The following is a 20,194-nucleotide window of genomic DNA, read 5'->3' on the forward strand; positions in this document are numbered from 1 at the left end:
AGCAGCCTGGACTTCCATTTGCAGTTTAGGTAGACTTTCCCAGAGCAGCTTCGCTGGCTTTTTTCTTTGGAATTTTCTAACATTTTGTGCAAATTTATAATTCTGTGATTACATCCTTCCTGTGTAAAATGGCAACAGACCTCTGCACTCGGGGTAAATTCCAATAGCTATAGGCTGAATTGGTCCCTCCCATTCATGTATTGAAGGCCTAATCACCACTGCCCCAGGATGTGCCTGCATTTAGAGAGGTCGTCTTCCCTGAGGGTCAGCTGTCCTCTCTCATCTGGAATCTCCACACGTCTCTGTATGCACACTTTCTAGGACCCTGGGACCACTTCCTTTCTTCATATCTAGTCTTATGAAATCAGTACCTCCACTGTGGTTCATTTAACTTAATTAAACATTAGATGTCAGATCTCTAAGTGCTATCACTTTGGGGAAACTCAGTGTTGTTCACAATAGTATTTTTGCATGAAGTAATATGAATCACTGTTAGAGCATTGTGTATTTAATTATTTGTACTAATTACATTATACTCATGAAAGTTTTCAGACATATGCAATTTTATTTTGGTGATTAGTAATTCCATTCTTGCTCTCGACTCTTCTGGGTCTTTGCTGTAAAATCATTACTGAAATAATGAAAAATAAGATCATCACCAACTCTAATTAAAATAGTAAATTATTTGCTGTTATGAAAATATACACATTAAAATTACACATTAACTTTTAAAATATGTTCAAATTATAATTTATGCAGAAATTAGATGATTAGATGATAATTACTTTAAGATATGTTATTTACTTATTTACTTTTACTTATTCACTTTACATCCCACTCACTGCCCCCCTCACAGTCACGCCCCCACACACAATCCTTCTCCCACTCCCCGTCCCCTTCTCCTCTAACTAGGTAGAGATATGTTTTTATAATATGTGAATGTATGTAGAGATATGTTTTTACAATGTGTGATATAAGAATTCACTTTGAAATGAATTTAATTCAGTGAAACAATTTAATTAGAAATTATTTAGTCAATTTGAATGGCTGCTAAAGTGAAAAAGAATATATAAAATATCATTACACATAGAGAATTTGTATGGAAACTTATTTTATTTCATGCCCAGAAAATAGGTGCTTATGGGTATAGTTCCTGGGAGAAATGAAACATTAAAATGGACTTTTTTCTTGGCAAAAAAAAAAGTGAGAGCATCAAACTGACCTCACAATTGGCTCTGGATCCCCAGAGTCCCTGGGATTCGCACACACAGAAGAAAGAACACGAGACCCACGGAAGCAGCTAGCTGCGTGGCAGAGGCAGGCTGTAGAAGAATCCAACAGTGTTAATACCCTGACCTTAGAGTTTTAACCTTCGGATGTATAAATTACAGGCCTGGTGGAGGTGACACAGCCTTTAATCCCAGCATTCAGGAGGCAGAGGCAGGCAGATTTTTAAGTTTGAGGCCAGCCTGGTGTAGAGAATGAATTCTAAGAGAGCAAGGGCTACACAGAGAAACCATGTCTTTAAAAAAAAAGGAAGGAAGGAAAGAAGGAAGAAAAGAAAAAAAGAAAAAATTGAAATGGCAATTTTTTTCTAAACACTCGGTCTTACTAGAATTGCACTTCCTCTAATGGTCCTCCAACTCAGACTGTGAGGAGGCAGTTCTTGAAGGTCCCACCTATTTTCAAGTCACTTGAAACGGTCACATAAAACCCTTCTTATCCCAAAGTTGTAGGTCTACAGCACTGTATGAATCTCCAGCCTCAAAGGTCTGAGAGGGGACACTGTGAGCAAAGCACTGGTGTACAATTGTGAGGACAAGATATGGGACTCCCAGGACTCATGGGAAAAGCTGCATGGATGTGGTGGCCGTGCCGGTAACCCCGGCCTTTAGAAGTAGGGATGGGATCCCTGGGTTGAGTTATGAAGTACATTTCCTGAGCAGCTAGCTCGATCTTCTGCAAGAAAGCCAAACCAAATAAAAGAGAGGTCAATCAAAGATATGTGAGGTCAACCTCGGGCCTACACACACACACACACACACACACACACACACACACACATGCATGCACTCACAGGTACTGAAGCATGCATGAGTGTGTGCACACATACACATACACATACACATACACATACACATACACATACACATACACATACACATACACATACACATACACATACACACAAAATCTCCATTATGGTCTAGGTGAGACTAGAGTCTCCTGTACAGCCCAGGGAAAGGGCACAGGACACACTTTGTTCCCATAACTATTGGACTCTTGTGTGAATACCCACTCACTGCTAATATACCCAGCAGTTCCTCCCTGGGGCTCCTTTGGCAGGCATGTTGCTTACAGAGAGCAGCCATGCAGGCAGGGACTTGGCAACTTTGTCCAATTCTGTAGTCAAGTTTCAGAGAGACAACATTTTTTAAAAATGAGTGTGGGTACAGCTTGAGAAAGGAATGGAAACAAGAGCTGTTATGCAGCCTGATTGAGAAAGAACTCTTGGAGTCCCTCCCTGAGGAACAGCATAAGCCTGACAGTGGACCAGTGATTCTGTCCCAGGAAGTGGTTTGGCATTCTAACCTAGAGCAGTTATGTTAAGGTCTTCAACACTGGCTCTGAGCTTGCTCAATCCCAAGTGTGAATGATAACATATGTGGGTATGAATTCAACGGATCCTGTGGTACACGGCTTCTGTGGTATCGGGTCATAGCTTGTAGCTCTTGCCTGCATCTGCAGAATGATGTCCATGGGGAAGAATTGTCTTATCTTCCTGGTGAGGAAATTGTCTGAATCTGTTAACTCTATTGAATTAGGAGAAATATCGCTGTTGTTGTGTGTGTACAGCACAGAACCATTGTATCCCAAAAGCACCTTTAGAGCTTAAGCACACCTTAATATGCTGTTTGCTCCATCCTGTGGCACTAACAAAAAGTGACAGGGACCATTTAATATCCCAGAAAATCTGAGTATAAACAGGAACTTACTTTGTACACAAGAAAAACCTTGGGAAACAGTTTTTTTTCTTCTTAGCTATTTAAAAGATTTTCCTAAGTATTGTTTTTACCCTGAGTTGAAGTTGTATTACATATCTATTCATGTGGTACATTGCAAGATGTCATTGGATTCTGATGTGACTAAATATGACACAGAAATGGCAGCTTACCCAAGGGAAAGAAAGTATTGTTTTTAAGCAGGGATGACCAGTTCATGTAAACCTACACGGTATGATTTTATACTAATGAAAGTAGGCAGATTATCTTTATTCTAACATTTAAGAAAAACTGGTATTGATTTTGGTTTTCATTAAATATTTCTTTAGTTTCTTCCCATCTGACCTATTCTCATGCCTGGCGTTTACCCACAACCAGACTCTCCATCCTGACATCAGTTGAATGGCTCCCACAAGCAGTCTCATTTCCAACTGTTGCCTAGTGTCTAAGTATGTGTGCGAGTTCACACCTCTGTGTGACTAATGCAGGCCATTGACAAGCTATCTATTATCTTCCCATAGATTAGAGGCTCGCTCCACCCCACTTCTAAACATATTCTTGTAGCTGCATGTGAGTCACAAAAGCTCACTTTTAAAATTGGGGTTTGCACAGGAGATCAATAAGTGTGAGACTACACTGTGTTTTCTCTTGCTATTTAATGTACTACGTCCAGTGCCAGGCAAACCCAGTTGCAGCAAGTAGAAAGCACAGTAAGTGACTGACAGGGACACATTACTGTTACTCGGGGTGAGGGCACACAAACTTTAATACTCTGCTTTTTTTGGCATAGCTGTTATGGTGATCCCAGAAGATCTTGTTAATGGACAAGAGACAACGCAGATCTAGCCGGCCTGTTAATGTTGTAGTGAGATTTAAACAAACTCACTCAGTTTTAAGCATTTCCTTACACTATTTACATACAGACAAACAAGACAAACATAGTCATACATACTTATACACACACACACACACACACACACACGCACACTGATTGATGAAGCAATTTTGTTGTTTTGCTTTTTAAAACCCAAACATTCCAAAAGATTACAGCTTGACATATTCCTGCCTTGCCTTCAAATGAATATATTCATTTAATTTCCTGTTCTCTGCCTGCTAAACAAGAAAGAAAACCCCAGGGTTAACTGTCATCCCCAAAGTCTGTCTTATACTACTGTCACTATATATAAATGGACCAAATCCCTGTGGCCTTACCCTCCGCGTTACTGATCAGATTACCCATTTCCCTTCCCCCCATCCTTAAAAGCTCCTACTTTTCATTTGCTAGATAGCCGCGAATCTTTTTTTTTTTTAAATTTGCCTTGTTGCCCAGTTGAGTAACAGTAAGAATAAAAGTTCCTTGGGGCTGTGGTGAGCTAATCCAGTGCATGCTACCATCTGCCCTCCCCCCAAATATTACTAAATAAAAACACTAAGGGGAAAAAAGGCAATTCATATATTTCTGTTGGCTTCATATTGACCTCATCTAACAATCTCTGATTCTCCTAAAATAGACTGGTCATAAAGAAGGACAAACCACCACTGCCACACTTAACACTTATACATTTTATTTAGTTAAATCAGCCATTGTACAACATTGCAGCTATGTACTGTTAGTGTTGTATGGTTTTCCAATAACTAATACATGCCCTCATAGATATATTCAGTTAGTGTTATCACCATGGGAACAAGATGCTGATTCATCAACTGAAAATTCACTTCTTCTCACAGTATTCAAGTTTTTGATAACACAGCAAAAAAAAAAATCAAAATTGAAGGAAAAAAAGTGAAGAACCATTATGTTGTCACACAGACATCATCTGCACTGCAAATAACACAACAGAAAAGCTTTTCATGAGCTCCGGGTGAAGGTCTGACAAGATGGCCACCATGTATCTCACAAAGGGCTGCCACCCGCCTCTCTCTCTCTCTCTCTCTCTCTCAGTTTGGATGCCAAAGAATACTTTGTTTCTACTCAACCCCCAGAAAGTGCTAGTGCTGAGGACTGCTCAGGAGATTTGGCTGATGGGAAAGCACTCTCCCAGGAAAATTCTTCTCTTGGCAATGTTACTTAAAAAGATGAAGTGCTGTTATTTGTCATGTTTGTGTCTGACATTCCAAGCAATGAGTCAGTTCTGCACACAGGAAAAAACCAGCTAGGACTGGAAAATTTTCAATCTCTGGGGTAGACTGTTTTCTTTCTTTCTTTTTTAATTTCATCTTCATTGAATAAACTTTCTTTAACAAATAACTGGTTCAAAACGTATACTGTTTATATGAATATATTTGTGAATATATTTATATATATATGTTAAAATGCTACACAGCTTCAATCACTAGAGGGATTAGACACAGGGCATGGGGATCACTCAGACTGTCATTGGCCCTTCTCGGAAACAAACAGAAAGTCACACAAACGCACTTCAGTTTCCAAGGGTGTCTGGGTTTCAAATAAATAAACCAAAAAGAAAAAGAAAATCAGAACCAAATTTTCCAAGGATTTCTCAATCTCGTCTGCAAGCTGAAGGGCAGACGTGGCTAGAAGGTGAAAACTCAGAGTGAAAACCATTAGTGTGATAAGAAGGGCTGTGTGTGTGTGTGTGTGTGTGTGTGTGTGTGTGTGTGTGTGTGTGTGTGTGTTTAATGCTACATGCAGGTTATTAGAGGAAAGATAAACCTGGAGGTGGGGGGAAAAAAAAGAGAAAAGAAACCACTCCAACATGGTGACAGCATTTAACCTTTTGTGTGGTGCATAAATCTTGTTTCCAATGAATTATCTACAGTGCAGTGGCCAGAAGAAAGTACCACCAGTAAGACAGCATGGTTTGCTAAAGCAGCAATGAACACTGGAAAACTACAGTAGTTATAGCTTTTAAAATACCCTGCCAACATGTCCAAAGTCAAAGACACATGAAGGTGCTAGAACACCACCCCTGAGGCTTCTAGCACCAGAATACCTCACCGTTTCCATCTGCTTGCCTGTGAGCCCTTCTCCCCCTCCCTCAGGGTCGCAGTCCGAGAGCCAACGGCTATGGCCAACCAGTACTAGAGACCGCTCCTTGGGATCCTTCTTCAAGATTATGATCCCAACGGCTTTTGGAGCAATGGCTACTCTGGAAGTCCTAAGGACGTGTCTAGGTCTGAAGTGTTCCTTCCGTAGAACTGGATTACCGTCCGATTGTGTTAGCAATCTCATAATTAACCATCATTCAGCAATATCTAGAGGCTTTTATTCCATGGTGCCCAGTGTAATTATGACAGGCAGTGGTTTGAATTTTACTCTGTTGTTCGTCTGAGAATTTCAGCTATATACATTATACATAGATATCCTTGGAAGGATTCCCCTGTCACTTGAAGAAGTCTGCAGGTGAAGTTCTTCTGATTAATGGATTTTCATGGAGCTTGAGCAGAAGCATACAATGGAGGTGCCAGTTCCCAGGTTAGCACGGATGCTCAAAATAGCGGATACAGCATCCGGAATGAAGGATGCTATCTTTGGTCACAAATTAGCTTATAGTTAGAGAGGGGCAGGGAGAAAGGAGGAAAAGTAGATGCTGTGTGTTTGCACAGAGTGGAAATGTCCAGGGATCCCAGTAATTAGGCCACTTCAGTCACTCCTGTGTGGAAACGGGAAGTTGCATATTGAGTGGGTTTGTGGTTTCTGGTGAGACCTGGGCAGCTCCTCATTTGGCCTCTTGCTTTGTGTTCTCTTTGCAGAAATGCCGAAGGAGTTGCTGGAGATCTCGCTGGAGGTCGTCTTGGTCCAGTGCTCCGGGAACATCCTCCAGGTGCTCCAAGTTGATGCATTTCCCCTGCTGGTCCTTCACCACAGCCCTCCTCTGTGTCCTGGCTTTACTCATTGTTGTCCTACAGGAAGCAGACAAGATTATTAGGCTCTTTCTTCCCCATGTACTTCCTGTCTCACCTCTACATCTCCTTCTATTGTTAAGGACAGATATGTTTCTCACATTTCTCATAAATGAGCCTCTCCCATCAGAAAGGACTCACAAAACCCTAAAAATTATATTTTGGAACAAATACTGATTATTTTTTCATCTTGTAGAAAAACTTTGGGTGAAAGACTCTGTGCCTTCGTTTTATTTTCTCAGAGAGAAGCCAGGCCATGACTCATATTTTGGTTGAGCTGCATGGATCTGGAAGATTCTTGTCTACTCTGAAATAACGATCCCACAGGCACCACTGGCATGATCAGAAAAACTACTTAAAATCTACTCACTTCCCACCTGAACTTTGCCCAAATTTTGTTTTACTAGAACCTTCCCAAGAGATCCAGATCTTTAAAAACTGGAATATTCTACCAATATACAATATTCTATCTACCAACAAGAAGGCCTCTGAAGCTTCCCCAGGAGTTGACAAGGGAGGGAAAGAAAATGGATATGACTTGAGAGCTGACACTTCCTGTGTATCCTCAGGACCTCCATGTGCTTAACTCCTGTGCATCCCTGCATGCCAGTGAGCAGTGTTCCCTTCCCTGTCTCCTTGAAAGGAGCTTCTTGAGAAAAGATGCTGTAACTTACTGTTTTATTACATACAGTTCTTTTCTTAGATTCCCCACTTGAAAATGATACTACAATTTGTTCCTTCTGTGTTCTTCTTGCTTTCTATCTGTGAGAATAATGCTTCAACCACAAATATGTGTTGAATATATTTTATGTACTATCATAGTTATAAAAAAAAAAAGAAAAATTGACTTTAGAGGATTTTAGTGACATCTCACTTTTTTTTAAAAGCATTAGATAAGGGACTGGGATTCCTGATCCTGGGTCCATATCTGTATCTTTTACTGAGAAGCAGAGAGGATCTTCAAATCCATCAATAGAGAAGGACCAGCATTTTCCTTATGAATTCCCAGTGTTTAGAAGCTAGAGTTCTGACCATGGTCAAACCTGGAAACACTCACTGGGATGATCCTGGATTCTAAAAACTTACTCCTTGCTTCCTTCTCCCTTTCTCCAAATCTCGCACTCTAGTAGATAACATGTAATTTGTGTTTTTTCATTTGATGGCATATCTACATTTGTTCCTCTTGATGGAATGTTCAAACTTGATTGCTGTGGATGCAATCAGCTTGTGTATTTCTGGTGGTCACCATCATGGCTGCTTCTTTTACTCCACAAAAGGCAAATACCGGCCTCTTTCTGTAGAGGTTAGGAGAAGCCTCATAGCTCTGGTTTGCAGGGCAGGCCTATAGCCTAGTCTGTCTGCCTGTCTGCTTGTGTGTCTCTCTGTCTCTGTCTCTGTCTCTGTCTCTGTCTCCGTCTCCGTCTCCCTCTCTCTCTCTCTCTCTCTCTCTCTCTCTCTCTCTCTCTCCTTTTTTAGTTTTCTACAGATGTATATCATATGATAACTGAAGTGTTATACACCATAGAATTCCACACTCTCTAGCAGGGTGAACGCAAGGTGTCTGTCTCTATCGTTGGCTTTGTGTCTACTACTGTAAAGACACAGGGAGTCAACTGCTCCCCAAATCTATTCTGGTTCACAGATCCTGGAATGCCAGGGTTTGGGAGGACTTTATAGTTTAGTCTGAACAATTGGACAAAAGAGTCAAATGTTCAGAACAGCAGAGACAATTTCATCCTTAATTCATACGGCATTTAAAAGTTCTAGGAGAGCAATTACATTCTTCCAAATTCATAGCTGCTACTGTTTCTCCCTTTTGAGCAGAGGGTTAGCATATGACAGAACCTTTAATTTTGTTCTTCTAATTATTATGTTCCAGAAACCTAAAATAGCCCCCTAGAGTACTATAAATGATGATCTTTCTGCTCTTTTCAATGAGATGAGAAGCACAGTAATAACTTGGGTTCCCATTGTATCTTTTACTGAGAGGCTGAGAGATCTGTGTGAGTCCTGATGCTTACAATGGTGCCAGAGAACTAAAGAAGTGAGAACAAACAGAGAAGTAAAGCCCAGTTCAGGCATTGAACTTGAGATGCAGCGGTCAGGTCACCATGCCTAACAGCTAGCTCCCTTTCACACACACACGTGGGAGAGGCTGCTCAGTACTTGCACAACTCTTACCAAAGTTGCTTTCCACAGCACTCAGTACGATCAGGATCTAGGGCATCACGCGTACGTTCTAATTTCTTGCCACTCACATGCAGAGTAATGAAATTTGTTACTAGTGAAAAGCAGGCACTATCCAGAGCCACAGTCGATGAAGACAGAGCTGGTTTTAGTTAGTTGCCAAGCTAATCAGTGCGCCATTGATTAGATTTCTCTTCACATAATCTCCAAATCTACGAAGCCAGTGGTACACCCCACCTTCTTGACTATACGGGCAATTTGCTTGAATCCAGAAAGTCAAACTGTATGTTGTTATGTCTCAGTATTAATTTGAAGGCATCAGTGGACATTGTGGGAGCAACACACTCATGCCTGATCTGTGCCTTGTCAGATATGACAGTCAGCAGCTCAGAAGGGCTCTGCCCTTTTCTAACATTAGAAACCGTTTGTATCGTGTTAGTTGGCAAAGCGTCACCCCATGCTAACCCAAACCTCTTAATTATTGATCCATCCTCCTTCAGGATTTCATTCTCTACTAAACTGGGCAAGTGGACTTTCATGTGGCTACCTGTGTAACCCAAAGCCTGAGGTAAGAAAAAGAAAAAACAAGACTTGACTCTTAGACCAGAAACTGTAAAACAGTTTACTTCTTGACTAACTGTGGTGATACAGAAAGAGGTATCTGATGGGACAAATGACAACTCCTATGGGCTCATATCGGTATTGAGTTTTATTTAACAATCCCCTTAAAATTCCACTGGTGTCACAAATAGTTTTATACTACTCATCAAAAGCTTTTAACTAACATCTATGCCGACTGACTTTAAATGACTTCCTTGTTTTACCACACCCCTTCTGATTGTGGAGAGCTGAATGATAAAGGACATGATCAGAGACAAAACCAAAAACATTCTACTGTGTATGACTGGAGAATTTACTTTTTGAACATCCAACAAGTCAGATGTGCAGAACTGAAAGTATTTAAAGAAAACTGGCTTTTAATAAGCAAATATACTATCCTACTTCAGTAAGGCTGTTAATACGATCATCCTTCTTATATTGTTGGTCTAGTACCTGCAGATCAATCCCAGTGCTTTGTGAGGGCCAGGAGGGTGCCCTAAAATACAACTGAATCACTGGGCTACTGTGAGGCCACAGACTACAGCATTTAACTTGAATCTTTTTAAATGTAGACATTTGTATATGTCTGTCTGTCCGTCATCCTTTCTTCAACCCTCAGAGCAGATGTGTTTTGGGATTGAGATAGTTTAGTATTTACTGATATTCACTGCATTTCATTAATGCCTCAGAGAAACCAAAGGCTGCATCCTATAATCAGGCCCAGTGTATTTCATTCACGGAGAATGAATATTTTATAAGTGCATAAGAAGCCTTCATGCTCTACCAGATTTGTGGCAGCTCCTGCCCTTTGCTTTCTAAATCTAAGCCAGATTATGCAGAGTCAAATTAGCTTGCCATTAATCAAAACATTGGCTTTGTTTTGTTTTCCAGAATTCCTGGAGTTTGTAATCATATTGAAAGTCTGTGGTTCTGCCACTAAAGAGCTTTTTCCTAACTATTAAGGATCAGAATTTAAACAACAAACGCTCTTAAAATTAAAATAAATATAATTTTTCTTTTTTCTTTTTTACTTCTATTTTTATTAAATTGGGTATTTCTTATTTACGTTTCAAATGTTATTCCCTTTCCCAGTTTCCTGTCCATCAGCCCCTTAACCCCTCCCCCTCCCTTTCGATATGGGTGTTCCCCTCCCCATCCACGCCCCATTACCACCCCCCCAACAATCCCCTACACTGGGGGTCCAACCTTGACAGGACCAATGGCTTCCCCTTCCACTGGTGCCCCAACAAGGCTATTCACTGCTACCTATGTAGTTGGAGCCCAGGGTCAGTCCATGTATAGTCTTTGGGTAGTGATTTAGTCCCTGGAAGCTCTGGTTGGTTGGCATTGTTGTTCATATGGGGTCTCGAGCCCCTTCAGCTCTTTCAGTCCTTTCTCTAATTCCTTCAATGGGGATCCCATTCTCAGTTCAGTGGTTTACTGCATTAGCCTCTGTATTTGACATGTTCTGGCTGTGTCTTAATTTTTCTTTAATGCTCATCATTGAGGATATTAGTTAATAAGGATAAGTTCTAACAGGGGAACCCATTCTGCACTAGTATATATTTCCTTATTTATTTATTTATTTATTTATTTATTTATTTATTTATTTATTTATAGACTACCATTAAAAGGTCCAGACTGGCCTGAACTCATTTAGTAGAATACACTACCTTTGAACTTCTGACACCCTGCCTTAGCCACATCAGTGCCAGTGTCCAAGCCTATGCCATAACAGCTGGCTTTATAATTTGACAGACATAGAGAATCTTGCCCCAACTCGGGAGACTCTGACCCCACCTCAGCAGGAATGATTCTTAGCAGTCTGTGTTTCAAAGAGCCCTTTGGGGTGGCACGAATGAATACCACTGGCATGAGGAAATATTACTCCATCACACAAATTGTTCAAGAAGGAAACCTGGTCTTTTGTGTTACCCTAACACCGTCCATGGATCTGTGCATGAAATGAAGCAGTGACAAATGATTTTCTTTTTGAACCCAAAGCAACCATGAAATGCACATGAAACATACACAAAGGAGACACGAAAGGAAAACAAACACAAAATGAACCAATGCTTCTTTCTGTACCTCTTCAAAGTCCTCTTTGGCTGAAGGAAGGTCAGTGGCTAAGCTAGAATCCCCCAGGCTCTTCTCCATCCGTTCTCCATGAACCATTGTTGTTTTAACAACTTTGCTGACTCTACGGCCTTCTACTGGTTCCGCCTGAAACTGTGAGGTACCAGACACAATGCTGGGTTCGGACAAAGTCACCTAATGATTGAAGGACATGTGACAGACAGTTCCCAGTGGATAAAATGGAACAAATGATGACATTTTCTGTGCTGTGAAATAAAATGTTTACAATACTGGCTTTCTAAAAAGTGGCACTTGGGAAGAAGAGATCAATTGATCCCTTTGAGTATGCACAGCCATGGCACGGAGCTAGTTAATGGGCCACATGAGTAAAAACTTACCAGCCAATTTCTAAAAAGCTAATAGGTGCAGTGTAGACTGGCAGCCTAGGCTTGATCTCTTTCCCACAATTATTTCTTTTGCAAGATAAACTCGACCCCTGAAGGGAGAGCTTGAAAAGTTATGAGAGACAAAGGGGATGGCTAGATGGCCTCAGGTCTATAGTCATACAATTCTGAAGATATGAATGGATGTAGGACAGTAAGACTTTCAAATTGTGTGTCTAAGAGAAGCAGTGTGTGTGTGTGTGTGTGTGTGTGTGTGTGTGTGTGTGTGTGTGGTGGTCTGAAGCCTTCCAACAGGAAGTGAAACAGAAAGTGATAAATTATAAAGCATGGAGTTTCAGACCATGCTTTATATATATAATGTTGATGACCCCAAAATGCAGAAGTTTGAGTATCAAACGTATCTAATACACGACCTTTGGAAGGCTGGTGTGCCAACAGGGCCCAAGCACTGTAATTCACTTAGACACCATTTCTTTATGACACACATCTGGCCAGAAAAAAAAATCCTAAAATTTGACTTCAGATTTTTTATCAACTATGAAGCATTCACAGCATAGAGATGAAAATAATCGAACAAAGGCAATGAGAATAATGGCCACGTAAAATTGAGATTCAGGAGGAATGAACACTCTTTTTTTCCCCTATGTTTTGTCTTTCTCTATGAAATAAACCCTGTGGGGCTGGGTGGCCTCACCTCTGACAGCTGGGTGTCACTCTTCAATACCACACGCTTTATCACTTTGGAATAGCTGTCCCCATCCTCAATGTTGACTGGCTCCTGTGGCATTCCCTGCATGGTAATCTCCTCCTTCTCTGTGCCATCAGAGGATACGTACCGCCTGATAATTTTCCGGGTAACCTGAAAGACATTTCATGAGTCTATCTCAATTTTGAGTTATGGTTCCACACTAGGGATAGCATTTGAAAAGGAAGAGTGGGGTCAGCCCTTTACAGAGAGCCCCTGGCCAGTACCTTCTTCACCACAGTGTGCCCGTTCTCGTCGACGTATTCTTCCTCTGTGACTGTCTCTGGGGGAATGTCAGGCATATCGTCTCCCTAAACAGTAGGAGAAAAGTGTTACTCAAGTCTCTGGCGCTGTCCCGAAGAGCTGCAGCCAAGTGGTTTTAATGTGAGAAATGTTAGAAAAACCAGACAGACGTCATGTCGAGTATTGCTGAGATGCAAAATCCTGTCAGTTTGATTAATAAAAATTAAAACAATTAAGCAGGTGGATTAAAAAAAAATTACAAAAACGTCATGCGTAGGAGGATCTGAGCAAAGTTAGGTAAATGTTAATCAACCAACAAAAATGAATAAGCAGGAGGAGAGACAGGTGAAAGCCAAAAAGCCGAATCTTTCTTCTGCGCGCCGGCTCTCTAGGAGGAAGGCTGCAAACATCGTTGGCTCTGCGTTCCCTTATATACGTGGCAGAAAGATAGGAGCCACCTTCCACGCATGCACTACCTACAGAGCATGCTCAGCCTCTGTTGTTCTGGGTCACTTAGTGAAGGACAGAGCTGTCCCGATGACGTGCAGTAACGTAAGAGTGGATACCTGAATGATCACTCTCCGTCGGACCACCCTGGTAGTTACCATGGCCTCCTCATCAGAGCTGGCCTCCAGCTCCCCTAATTCCTCTGTTAGCTCCTGGTGGAAGCATGTAAGAGTCATTGTTTTTTGTTGTTTTGCTTTGCTCTTAAAAATATTTAACCAAAACTTTTCGAGAGATAGGATCTGACTTGGGAGACCACCCTGACCTTGAACTTTCCTTCATCCTGTCCCAGACTCCCCAAATGACAGGTTTACAGACCTGAGTCACCACGTGTGGCTGCATTGTTTCGCCTAATTTGCTATCGAATGTCTTTACTATTAGTTTCCGTGTTCGTCCATATCGTATTCTGAAATTTTATGCTGGGGGAAAAAAGGCGTGTGTGTTGATCTCAAGCCTCAACAAGTATGCAGTTTCATTGCTTCCAGAATCAGAGTGAAATTCTGCAACCTGAGAGCTGTTGGAAAAGCTGACTGTCAAAGTTGGTCCTAAGGATACATGCTTCCCACATGAGTCTTTGTTCTTGGGAAATAGCCAGGTGCAAACACAGGGCCTAAGTCACACAGTAGACACTTTGGATCTGTGGGCCAGTCCTGAGAGGTCCAGAATAGAGCTCTTATCCCACACATGGAGCAGTACATACTTGTACCTGAGCTTTCTGAAGGTAAGACGAATTTCCTGGAGATATTAGCTAATGGTACATTTTCCTGGCATCAAAATTTGTAGGCCTTGGGGCTGGGGACTTAGCTCAGTGGTAGAGCGCTTACCTAGGAAGCGCAAGGCCCTGGGTTCGGTCCCCAGCTCCGAAAAAAAGAACCAAAAAAAAAAAAGCAACCTCCACTATTTGGGGCTGGAGAGATGGCTCAGCGGTTAAGAGCGCCCGACTGCTCTTCCAGAGGTCATGAGTTCAATTCCCAGCAACCACATGGTGGCTCACAACCATCTGTAAAGAGATCTGATGCCCTCTTCTGGTGTATCTGAAGACAGCTACAGTGTACTTATATATAATAAATAAATAAATCTTTAAAAAAAAATTTGTAGGCCTTGAATTATATTAGATTAGTTTTTCAAAGAAATTCAGATAATACTCTGATTTAAGAGTTTGATCCAAAGCTGGAGACGAGGCTAGGAACACAATTTTAGATCAGAAACTATGTCTTCGGAGTCATAACTTTCAGTTCTTCCCGATGGACCATGACTTCCTCCCTCCTTCCACTCTTATTCCTCCATCCTTTCCCCTCTCTTCCCCTCCTCTTTCTGCTCTCTCCCCTTCTTCCCTTCCAAGTGTTTTGACAGCATCTTGCTATGGTCTACGCCAGGGTGGTTTTAAAATCATGACCCTTCTGCCTGGGACTTCAGGGTCCTGGGATGACAGGCACGGACTCCTATGCTCAGCCTGAAGTGACATTGGTTTTGTTTTCGAAAGAAAGGAATACATTCGACTAGCTTAATACATTTCAAAATACCCAAGTTATAGCTCTGCCACCTTCTCTTTGAAAGGAAAACATCCAAGTTAAAAACCAGATTATACATTAAATACATTCAGGAACCTACCGCCCGGCAATATGCTTAGATGCCTTATAATAATGTCTTTAAAAAAATATCTCGCAACACAAAATGTCTAAAACTCTCACTCTTCAAAGGAAAGCAATTTCTAACTTAATGAGAAACACATTAGGATTTGCTCAGTCTGCTCTCCAGGCTTCTCCGGGGAGAGGAGTTGTGAGGAGGAGCAAGCTCCTCAGCCAGTGCTGAGGTCTGTGGACATCTAGACCACATTTGGGGAATTCTGGATTCAAAGCATTTCTTAAGATGGCCTGCACCTCTGCTTACAACTTTAAAATTCTCTTATGACAAACTACGTGTCATAGTGCACTCTCAGGCCACTGGCAGGCATTTGGACAACAAAAGATGACAACAGGTTTAGGGACAGTGTTTTTTTTCTAAGTTATTACTAAGACCAATCTGAGGAACCCTAACTGGCAAAGTGCACTGGCAAGATGGTTCATTTCTCCAGCAGAGGCACTTCTGGACAGACTTGACCTGGGTCTCCACACCCCACAAGGGGGCAGGAAAGGACTAGTTTTGACCTCCACACATCATTGTGCTGTGTACACCGTATATAAACACACAAACCTAACCCCCCACACACTAATTTCTTTTTTTAACACAATTGTCCATTTGCACTGAAGAGCATTTGGGTACTAACCACCCCAGATGTGTCAATGCAAACACTCATTTTGCTCACAGCCTGCAGGCCCAGAATCACGCTGGCACTCTTTCAGCAGATTTGCTCATCGCCATCACCACTGTCTCACATGACTCCAGTAAATTTTCAAAATTTCCCATGATGCTCCCAGTACAACAGCTAACATTGGAACTGTATACCATTTTCCCTAGACTTATTAGCTCTCAGGGGTTTTCCATGTCCAGTTTAAGTTATGTGATAAACCATTATAGTTTAGAACTTAAAAACCGGGGGGAGGGGAATGTTTGCCCAGAAACCGGGAAAGGGAATAACACTCGAAATGTATATAAGAAATACTCAAGTTAATAAAAAACAAAAAAAAGACAACAACAACAACAAAAAAACAATACAAAATGTAACAAAAAAGAAACAATAGAAAGAGAAACCAGGAAGCTGTGTAACTTTGTCATAGGTAAGGAAGGGCTCACCCAGGAAGGAAGGCCTAACCTTTTGAAAAGCAGCGTCACCATCCAATTTTTCAAAGACCTGAGGCTGGTCGTCTGTTGACTCCACTATGACCAGGCTGGTTTTCCTTGGAGAACTTTCCTCTTTGGGCTCAGAAGCCTCCTCAGGTTCTTGGACAATTGGAGAAGCATGTTCGATAGCCACTGGAGTCTGGAGACAAGGCTTTGCTTCCTCAGGAGGGGTGCTGATGTCCTCAGGAGTCTTACAAAGAGAGTCAGGAATGACTGTGGCCTTCTGAGTGTCTTCTACTTCTGCCCCTGGTGTGGTCACACTGCAACAAAAAGGCCAATTTATGACGAAAGAACATTGGAAAGGAAAATGAAATTTCTCTTTGTGTTAGCCAAGATCCTATGTGTGTATGCACACATAGTGCACACAAACACACACACAAATGTATAAATGTGAAAAATAGAGGTTTATGTAACAAAGGTTTATAAATGATGCTTTCGAAGCAAGCAAGAAGTTATCAGAATGGAATAAACCTTTGTTAGTGTAGTTAGTGTAATTACAAATAGAAAGATGTGAAATTGCAGGTCTATTATTTGATGGAAGGACCTGTTGACACTGACACTTTCTAGCAGTTTTGAGCAATTCCCACACAGTCTTTTAAAACCTCAGTTTCTAAAGAAGAACATCGTAGCCTTTTCTGCTCCTTGCTTTTATCCAGCAGTATTTTATCCTGTCACCGAAAACAAATTCCCCGAATGTCTCTCTGGTGGTCCTGGCCTTCCCCCATTTTCTTTTTCATGTCTCTCTATTTTTTAACCTTTCCTGTCTGTTCTCCCTTGAAGTCTATGGGCAGGTAACAGAGGATGGTACCTACAGAGGAAGAAATCATTTCAAGTCTGCTTCTCCTCGTGTTTCAGTGACCAGACAACAGATCTCACTCAATAGCGATGGAAATACTGGGTTCTGAACTCTTGACGCACCTAACATTGCTTCTTCTGAGCTCCCGTCTTCCTGGATAGCCATGCTTCTCTGGCAGCTCATTCATTTACCTGGTAAAGATCTGAGCTGAATGATGCTCTAGGGTCCTTGGAAGTAAACAATGCCTCTCTATCCGCACTTTTTACTCCATCCCACCTCATACTAATGGGCTTGCATTCTGTGTACACAATCTACATTGCACTGATGTTTTAATGCTTAGATACTATGTAGCTTTCCTGAGGCACCATGTGGAAGCATTCTGACGAGCTAAGAGTCCCACAAGTGATGGTTGTGTTCTGGAAGGAGTACGCTGCAAAGGTGAGTCACAGGACTATCTTTGGCCTCTGATTCTATTAAACAAGTCACACGTGTGTAGTTATCATGATATCTAGATGTGGAAATGGAGATCTGTGGCATTTTTGGATCGGTCAAGGTCACAGAACTAGAAGTTAGCTCAGGTAGAATAGTGTCACACAACGCTGTCACAACTATGTATCTGTACTGTTAGTTTTTCTACAACACAGCCCTGTGAGACGACTGGAACTTTCCCTTGTAGGCCTTGCCCCCTGTCACAGCTGTCACAGCGGCTACTTCTCTGCAGCTGCATTTAACAGACTTTTTTTGCTGAAACTCACTAGTATTCCTGCTGGTCTTGCATTTTCCCTGAGAAATCTTGTTGAACTGACTCCTGGTGCATTTGGGGAGACAGTGCTGCTGCTGGGCTGTCCCCCTCAGTTTTGGGGATGCAATCCTGAAATGTGGAATAACCAACAGATATGTCTTCTTCAGAGACCATGGGTGGGTGGTCACTAGACTCGCTTTCTTTGGAAGCCTCCTGCTCCTTCTTCTCCTTGACAGCACAGAGCTCCTCTGGAAGTACCGAAAACCCTGCAGGGGAGAAAATATCCATGAGTCTCACTTATGCTGGGTAAGGACCATTATGTTCCACACCCTGCTATGGGACCATTATTAGAAAGACGAGCAAGAGTCGGTGCCTGACTTCACCATGCTCATTACAGAGGAGCCTAAGGAAGTCAGAGAAAGATGCATCGTGATGGGGCCATAGGTGCCAGAGAATTGTGGGAGCACTTCCTCAGAAAGTGTCAGCCTAAGGATGAGCAGGCATCTCCTGTGACAGATTTCAAATGGTAAGAGGAATCCTGACTACTGGGGTTCAGTACTCTTTTTACGTAGACATTCGTATGCAGGGCTAAGGAATCTCATTACATCAAGAGCAATGATGAGTCACTGAGAGGTCTAGCAGTGGGTAAGTTATGGAGAGGAGATGAAGAAAGCAAGAAGATGGGGTTGAAAAAAGAGAAATTAAGTATTTTCATCAAGCGCTATCAGGTGTGAAGGAACTTGAACACTGGGGATTTGGTCATAGGGAAAGCATTACTGGATGGATTGGTGTAGTATCCAGAGATCTAGGGAGAAAGGGACGAAGCAGGACATCTCAGTCTCTCTCTTGAAGAGAGAGACAAAATGGACAGAGAAACAGAGCAGACACAGGGAAGGAGCAACTTAGAGTCAGAAGAGCTATTCGCTTTAGTTTTCTTTCAAGGACAGAACTTTTAAGAGTGTGTCTCAATGGCTTTAGACATGGTTCCAGTGATAAGAGCCAAATGGATACTTGCAGAAGGGAAGGCCTTGATTAACAGAGGATGAGAATCAGCAGAAAAGACGTAATAGCTTTAGCCAAGAAGGGAAGGTAGTATACTGTGACAGGAAGGAATGTGGAGTGTTTACTCAGATACATTCTTAGAAGAGCTTCTGGTAGAAAATGTGGAGATTTACTTATAATCCCATGTTTCTAGCAAATCTGAAGTTAAAACTCATCATGTAAGAATAAATAAGGGGAAGAGAAATGGTGAGGATTTGAAGGAAGAACTGAAAGTACAAATCCAAGAGGAAAGGGAAAGGAAGAGTCGTGAGAGGGTGGAGAAGGAGGGAGAGACCAAGAACAAGTGAGAATAAATTCAGTATAAATGAATACTTATAGTTGACAGGGACACAGGCTCCAGTGCATATGAAGAATTATTGGTTCAGAAATGAAGAAGGAAGCAGGATGCTTAAATATTGTGATGCTTAGAAACTGCATAGCTACTGGTTATGATGTGTTTGTTCAAAATATAAAACTTGGTGGTTAAAGTAGATTTTAAAAGTGTCAGTATGAAAAGTGTTCCCTAAGGAAGTGAGGAAAAAAAGAACTGGATGGCCACCTATGGCAAGGAGACAATGAAGAATGAACAGGGGGCCACCATGGGCTGAGAGAGAACTGAGGTGGCATGTAAACAAACACATCATCGCCAAAGGCTGTAGTTTGTTGCCTAAAAAATATGAAGGCAGTAGGTCCAGCTCTCGTTTTAACCCCTATCACCAAGAAACATCACCTGACCTTCACTGTGGTCCAGAGTAATGGTTTGCTCCATTTCTGCATAAGTGCGGCCCATGCGCTCCTGGAGGGGCTCCGTGTTGGTCTCCAGGAGATGTACAATGTCCATCCTGTTGATCTTGGTGAGGCATTCGATGAGGACAGTATCTAAGACATTGGAGAAGAGGCAGTCCTTACATCTCAGAGGTGCTCTTTTTAGGATTTCTTTCTTTGCTTTACTACATTCTTGGTATTCAAATAAGAACCTGGCAAAGTCTAGCTAGGACCTTTGTAAACAGGCAAACAATGACACACACAGCCTGTACCCTACAGACCCTCAAGGCAGAGTTGCCAGACAGGACCACAACACAGCCCAAACTGGAATCTAGGTAAACATAAAGACTTCAAGTATATCTCAAATACAGTGTGAAAAATATTTATGTAAAAGGTATTTATTGATTATCTGTTTTCAAGTTTATTCAAGTATCCTTCTGTTTC

At 41.7% G+C, this 20,194-nt stretch overlaps 1 protein-coding gene across 51 annotated transcripts in view; it reads right to left on the minus strand.

Annotated features, from left to right (window-relative positions):
* Positions 1-4,542: 4,542 nt before the first annotated feature.
* The window catches only part of Ank2 (ankyrin 2), a 575,860-nt gene continuing 560,208 nt past the window's right edge, over positions 4,543-20,194 (minus strand). For 30 of the 51 annotated variants that reach the window (XM_063282205.1, XM_063282210.1, XM_063282199.1 and 27 more), the window contains 9 exons: positions 19,721-19,864; positions 17,958-18,210; positions 16,378-16,666; positions 13,688-13,780; positions 13,106-13,189; positions 12,828-12,992; positions 11,742-11,924; positions 9,525-9,616; positions 4,551-6,866 (listed from right to left, as the gene is read on the minus strand). In XM_063282205.1, the coding sequence (XP_063138275.1) occupies positions 6,683-6,866; positions 9,525-9,616; positions 11,742-11,924; positions 12,828-12,992; positions 13,106-13,189; positions 13,688-13,780; positions 16,378-16,666; positions 17,958-18,210; positions 19,721-19,864 (1,487 nt within the window). In that variant the 3' untranslated portion in view covers positions 4,551-6,682. Of the gene's footprint in view, positions 6,867-9,524; positions 9,617-11,741; positions 11,925-12,827; positions 12,993-13,105; positions 13,190-13,687; positions 13,781-16,377; positions 16,667-17,957; positions 18,211-19,720; positions 19,865-20,194 lie in introns of all 51 variants that reach the window. The other 21 variants (XM_063282213.1, XM_039104025.2, XM_063282189.1 and 18 more) reach the window with 7 other exon arrangements.

Source organism: Rattus norvegicus, chromosome 2 (genome assembly GCF_036323735.1).
Source record: "Rattus norvegicus strain BN/NHsdMcwi chromosome 2, GRCr8, whole genome shotgun sequence".
Lineage (NCBI taxonomy): Eukaryota > Metazoa > Chordata > Mammalia > Rodentia > Muridae > Rattus > Rattus norvegicus.